The sequence below is a fragment of the Pygoscelis adeliae genome, unplaced genomic scaffold (genome assembly GCF_000699105.1).
Source record: "Pygoscelis adeliae isolate BGI_AS28 unplaced genomic scaffold, ASM69910v1 Scaffold61, whole genome shotgun sequence".
Taxonomy (NCBI): domain Eukaryota; kingdom Metazoa; phylum Chordata; class Aves; order Sphenisciformes; family Spheniscidae; genus Pygoscelis; species Pygoscelis adeliae.
The window spans coordinates 2,512,875-2,519,688 of record NW_008824010.1 but is presented as its reverse complement, the minus strand read 5'-3'; the positions used below and the strand labels follow the sequence as shown (position 1 = coordinate 2,519,688).

Below are 6,814 nucleotides of genomic sequence, written 5' to 3'. Positions count from 1 at the left end.
GTAATGGCAATGAGATGCAATTACTCTGAGGAAAGGTTATTCAGCTAAATACACTACTAAAACTTGAGAAAAAAACAAGTCTTGAACCCAGTTTGTGCATAGTTCATGATCCTCTATAAAACCAGCTTTTGTTAATTTGCAATCTTGCAGGACCCTTTAAATCTGATAAAACCATTAAAAAGCTAATCTTCAAAAAAAAAAAAAAAAAAAAGTAATGCACAAGTTTCCTGATCCAAGCAGGCAGGGAGCACAATGTTCATATAATTTTTAAAACATACTTGAAGTGTATGTTATTCCATTGTCTTTCTTCCTTTCAAAACAATCAAAAACATTGATCTTTTTTTAAACATAAAGCGATTTTTTAATATATAAAGCACTCTTCAAACATCTATTTCTTTTGAGTCCATTATTTGGTAAATATGTAACTGCTACACATTAGATTAGGTATTTTCTTCTTTCTTACTGTCTTTTTTTTATTTTATTGTTTTTTAATAATATCTTCAGTGCTAGGAGTTGGGTTTTAAAAATACATGAAATGGTGTGGAGTTGCTCCTCGGGAAACCCGGCTTTCCTGAGACATCTTCCACCATGTGCAAGATAGTGATCACAAAGTTTTCGCCACTTTGACGAAGAGGAGGAAAACAACAAAAATAGTACACAGCAATGGCCAAAGAAAAGAATAATACAACAACACTGTTCAATCCCAGAGCTCTGAAGTAGCATATCTTCATTCTGAAAATAGTTTTCTTTACGATGGAAGTCTTTTTTTTTTTTTTTTTTTCTTTTTTTAATTCCTTTTTTATTTTAAAGTTTGAAGGAGAAAAAAAGGTCTGTAAACAGGTGGGAGCCAAAACTCCTGGCTCCTCCAAAAGCAGTCAAAACCTATGTCCAAGTGCTTGTTTCTGTTCCTGCTTGCAAGGGAACTATCCACTCTTTACAATTATCTATGGCCACAGTTCAACAAGAGTATTTTTTTTAAACTTTATATTCCGAATGGAAAAATGGTGCAATACTCCGGTAATAATTTTCTTGCATTAGTCCACAATAAAAAGCCGCTAAAGGTAGATATACATATTATTCTCCAGAGATACACACTGTAATTTTTAAAATGCGATAAGAGTCCTTGAGTAAACATTTACACGTGAATTGTCGCCGGCCCCTTCTATCAGTTTCTTTCTTTTTCTTTTTTTTTTTTTTTTCTTTTTAACATTATAGGATTAGCTACAAGAAGGGCTGCGGACACTCAGTGCAAAGTTAGAAGCTAGTAACAATTAAACATTTGACCAATGAGCAAATAAAAAGCATATACTGAATAAAAGGAAAAAATTCACACTTTTAGTTAAACCACACATGGGCACACACATACACGCGCGCACACATACACACAAGCACACTCACATACATCCATCTGTTCCAACAAAAACACATAGTCCGAACTTTAAAAAAAATTCTTAGAGCCTGTTTTTTGTGTACGGATGCCGACCTGGAAGTGTAATAATTAGACTTAGAAAGTGTTCACATTTTGTTATTGGCCTGCTGGATTCAAGTATTTGCATGTTGATATGTGGTTTTTTTTTTTTGTTGTTGGTTTTTTTTGTGTTTTGTTTTTTTTTTTACTTTTTATATTTTTGGGATTAAAAAAATGACATGAAAAAGTAATGAAACAAGGGTAATGTGCATAGGCAGATCCATGGGAGTAGTGGACACAGAGATACCCCAACCCTGCCCTCCCTCCCCCCCGCTCAACCTGTACAGTCAATAGTTACCATTCAGATTCATTACTTTTCTGTACCAATGGTAAATATCACACTTCACCCTTTCTGATTATTGGGTCCGCCTCTGGTAATGTGCATAATAGTCACAGGCTCATTTTAAATAGGCTTTCATTTCCCCCTCCCCCCCCCCCCCCCCCCCAAGCTGATAGAATAACCCTTTCCAGCCCAAATTCTGAAAAGTGCCCTTCATGATAGACCTATTCTAAGCAGCTTTTATACTTTGTTTTTAAAATCACCATACAAACATAAAAAGACAACATAAAACAAAAAGCCATGAAAAAAATAAAACCTGTCATTAGCATGTGACACTGACCAAAAGTAGCCCATACTGTTTCACGAACAGTTCACAAGGACTTCTGCAGTTTCATATTCGATACTGGACAGAGGTACTAAAAAAGGGCTGCCAGTCTGATCTGTTAAAGCTGGATTCTTCATCAAGCCCGGGACTGGAAAGGGTTACAATTTTTATTTTTCCTTTAGTGCTGATGATTGTTATTTCCATTTTGTTTCTCTTGTTTCCTAGATGGACTCCCCACTGAGAAGATCACCCGGAAGAAGAGTATTCAAAGGTGTCGGGCTTCCAATAACTCTGCCGTCGTCGGTGCTCGGGGGTCCCCAAAGGCTGCTGGAGTACTGAGGCACCCCACCCCACAGCAGGTCGCTGCTCCCCTTGCCCCCCAGGCAGGGAGTGTTCCAGTGGCCGGCATCGTTGCGGACCAAGCCGTGAGAGCTGCTCGAGGAGCCCAGGCGAGTCTGGTTGGTTCCAGTGTTGGACTGCCAGCTGGAGGTGGGCGGCAGTGGCTGGCCTTGTGCTAAGAAACGGTTGACTTCTTCTTCACCAGCAAACTCGGCCAGGATGGTAGTGTTTCCCAGGACACACCTGAGGACAAGACCAAAAGGTGCGACATGAAACAAGGGGTGCAAAGGGCGCTTTTGGAAATATCCAAGAAGGATATAAATCCATTTTCTCCCCAAGTTGAATTTGAGATGAAGATTTATGCCATATCTGCTCACTTTCAGCAGTCACAGTCTCCTGAACAAAGACGTCTCTGTCCTATTTTCTATTTACCTTTCTACATCCATAGGCAAACACACAAAGCCGTATGTGTGGAGACCACCTCGTTTAACTAACGTGCATCATGGGAGGCTGTATTCTATTTAGGCATACCAGCATTATCAGTAACAAATGACGCCAACAATGACACATTTATTATAATACATTTTCAAAAACTGTTTGCTTCACATTAATTTGTCATCAAAGAATATATTCTAGTATTTAAATCCTGCAACAGATTCAATCATTTGCTGCGTATTTTAAAATCAACTAACCAGGAAAAGAAAAGAAGTCTCTCTCTTTTTTTTTTTCTTTTTAAAATCTGCCAGATACATGAGCAGAATAAAATTCAGACACCTTGCACCTCAGGATGTCTACAGCCATCATCGATGGTGACTTTTTAGTTACAGCAAAGGCTGAAATGCTGTTTCTAAGTCTGTGCTCAAGCACCTGATAACACTGCCTCCTTACCCCACCTTTCACTTTTGCATAAATGTTGTAGCTTTTATTATTTCTGAGCACTGGGCAGTGGGACCTGTAGTAATCACAGCACTTTGCTTTCCTAAACAGATAACACACAAAATATAGCTCTGACAATGCATCATATAATGTAGGCAAAGCAATGCTACACCTCCGGACCATGAGGTGTGTAATTCCTCTTCCTTTTTTAAATATTCTCAGAAGACTTAGAGACTCAAAGATTAGAGAATCCTTCTTTTTTCACATGTAACAAACAAGTATGCTTTCATACCTTTAAAGGTCTTGTCCCATCACAATGTTTAACATTAACTCTTCACTGTATGGTTTAACTCTTCCGTGTCTAAAGCTTACGCCTGTTTTTATTTAAAGATATACTTGAAACCCACTGGCTGTGTTGGGAACACATTTCCAACATCTGTACTCTAAAAATTGATCTGTACTTCAATGCAACTCACCACTCATCCTGCGAAGTTGAAGGTTTTGTCTCCCCCCCTCCTGTTTCCTGAAACTTCACTTTTCTTTAATAGTATGTTTAAAATTAATTTCCTTTGAGTATGTTTGACAAGAATAACTGCATGACTAATGCAATGGATGCAGAATTCTTCCAAGAACCTAGCTTTTATTTTCTTCTAGAATTTATTTTGCAACCTAGTATCTTTTAAAAAAGACTGGAAGATAAATCTACCTGGCACTGTCTGCCTAAACCTCCAAGTTCTCTGAATTAGTTCAGTCTCACCACTGTATGGCAACGGTAACTCCGAACACATACATCAACAACTACGCTTTCGTTGGAATACGAACGTGTTTGTAATGGCTATTCCCCCTCATCGCAGCCTCTGGTTTGGAAGCCATCAACAAGCAGGGTTTGTCCAAAATGCTCCTTGCTGAAAATCACATCGTAAGAATGTCTCCCTTTCCTAAATATGTAAGTGAAGGGATGCAAACGCAGTCTTTGAAAACTATGCGTTCTTCATAAAATTTTAAATTAATTTTCAAAAAGTACTAATCGCTGCTGCTCCTAATTTATATAGCAAAACACCCCCAACGCAACCAGGGATGAAGAGTGTGAGCAAGCTATTCTCATATCAAATCAGATGGGATCTGAGACTGCTGGCGCTGCGATGTATTTTCCGGTTATCAACTCCATGTAAACATTTATCTGTGAAACAGATAGTGGCTGATATCTCTTGGAACTCTCATACTGCCCTGTTGGCTTCCACAAATCCCAGCATATTTTACTGTTGTCACCCTGCCAGCAAACCAAACGCATATATAGCTCAACTCTTTTCATTCAGAAAGGTCTGTCCTGTCCTTGCCAGCAGTGTAACTAGAGTTATGCCACAACCTATTAAAAAAACAATTTAAACGGAGGCCTTCCACATCACTGATAAGGTAAGGACGTTGCCATGTACATATTTAAAATAAGCACTCATCTTTAAGCTTGCGTATTAATTTTGCCTTTGGCATTATTTCTTTTATCTGATGCCCACATCTAAAGTGCTGTAACTAAGATGGGTCAATTTTTCTTCTCCAATTGTTCTGAATGCTGCTTTGTAATATTTAATTAAGGAATGGTCAACAGTTAAAAAAGCAACATGGTCATTAATATTATTATTATTATTATTGCTACAATTTCTGTTAATCAGGTTCGTAATGGGAAAGTAGTTGCAACTTTACATATGGAGTAACCATTGCTCCTAAATCTCCAAGTATAGGGACGGTAATCAGGCCAGTAGTACAGCTAGTTCCAAACGTTGTTTCCGCTATGGTCAGTATTTTTCATTATACTCATGCTATAACCTGTTGATGAAGAAAATTGCTTTCCAACTCTAAGCACCTAAGTCTTCTTTTGAAACATAACTGATTTTATCACTCAAATTCTCCAGCTCTTGCCTACTATGCCAATTAGTCCCACGGATTTTAAAACACCTAAAAAGCACATTTTGTTGTCATACATTTTCTTCCAATTTCTTTCAAAACTCCTTTAAAAAAAGGTGACCCTCATGAATGCATTCTTTATCATTTTGTCCCTTCTGTTGCTCTCTAAGCTAAAACCCTGTCTCACGCTCTTTTCTCTCTGAGCTTCCTTTGGAATTCTCATCACATCTTACAAATTATTTGCAGTCTTATAGGTGACAAATCCTTACTGAGCACATTATTAATGGTGAATATCTATTATCAAGTTTTGTAATGACCTCTTATTCAGTAGTATAAGAGTATCTAGTCCCCAATTTTTTTTTCTCTCTCTCATTAGGTAATTTCCAAAATCAGATTAAACTAACTAGTGATCAGTTTCGAGTCCTAGCAAATAAATGACTAAGAAAATAGTTTCTGAGATAAAACTGATTTCATAACAAAGAGAGAGCAGAAACGTACATATGCAGAGACTTCTGGGCCTTGGCTGCTTCTTCCTTGGAACTGTATCGGACCACAGCATTCCCTTGCGTCAGGTTCAAGTGGAATGTTATTAGAGGGCCATGTTGCAAACACAGTGTCCGCAGTGTGGAACCATCAATCTGGTAAGAGGGAAGGGGGGAAAGGTTGTCTGTATTTTTGTGATTTTACTTTAAATGCTTATTAACTAAGCAAGTTTTAAAAGCTAAAGAATAAGTACAGGTAAAAGAGAAAAAAGGTTTTTCTTCCATAAGAAGAATTTATAGACTTATCATGGTCTTCACTGAGCGAGATATCCTGTCTTTTTAAGACTTCCCTGCAGTCCAGTGCACAGAATTTCCCAATTTAGGTGATACAAATTATATTTATCATTAGAAGTCCACAGAAGTCCAGAAATAAGTCAAAGGAAAAACACACTGTTCATAAACGTAACTAAATTTCCCCCAAGATTAATTTGGATGTCTACATTCAAGGCTTTGCGACTGAAGTTCTTCTTTGTGAATGACACTACGTTGAAGACTAGAGGATTTGACAGACTTAGAAGAACAGAAAAAAAAACCCCCAAACCAACCAACCCGTAGAAAAAGCAGATTTTACATCTCTGTATCTGCTTTAAAACATCATTCACCTCCAAACTTACACATAAATGGTGCACACTTGAATGAGTAATTACAGTCTTAAAAGTTCATACTTGACAGCACTTTGAAAAGTTAACAAATTCCCTGTAGAAAACAGACACTTGTAATAATGGAGAATAATTATTTTCCCTTCATATGAACCAAATGACCAAGGTTGATAAATGTTCTTCTTATCTCTTAAATGTGACAAGTCTCTTTTCATAACTAGTTATGTACAATTCTGTTTACCTGGGGTGTGAGGTTTCGAAGAACCAGCCAGCTGCTTGTTCTCCCTGAGCTGTCAGTACTCCACGCAGAACCTACAATACAAATGCCACAAGAAAACATTTTATCATGATGTGGAGAGCATGTTACAAGAAGAAAACTTATCTGGAATCACGACATACTACCAAGCAGTATTGCTACTGAAAACAAATCCTACAGCAGTTTCCTCACATCTTGATTTATTGTCGTCTTCGGGATGAAAGGTTGCT

General features: G+C 37.7%; 1 protein-coding gene across 5 annotated transcripts in view; it reads right to left on the bottom strand.

The window, feature by feature from the left end:
- Window positions 1–1,190: 1,190 nt before the first annotated feature.
- Window positions 1,191–6,814, bottom strand: part of TNRC6C (trinucleotide repeat containing 6C) — a 57,590-nt gene continuing 51,966 nt past the window's right edge. For all 5 annotated transcript variants that reach the window (XM_009326331.1, XM_009326300.1, XM_009326315.1 and 2 more), the window contains 3 exons: window positions 6,570–6,640; window positions 5,686–5,825; window positions 1,191–2,655 (listed from right to left, as the gene is read on the bottom strand). In XM_009326331.1, coding sequence (XP_009324606.1) covers window positions 2,295–2,655; window positions 5,686–5,825; window positions 6,570–6,640 — 572 coding nt within the window. In that variant the 3' untranslated portion in view covers window positions 1,191–2,294. The remainder of the gene's footprint in view (window positions 2,656–5,685; window positions 5,826–6,569; window positions 6,641–6,814) is intronic.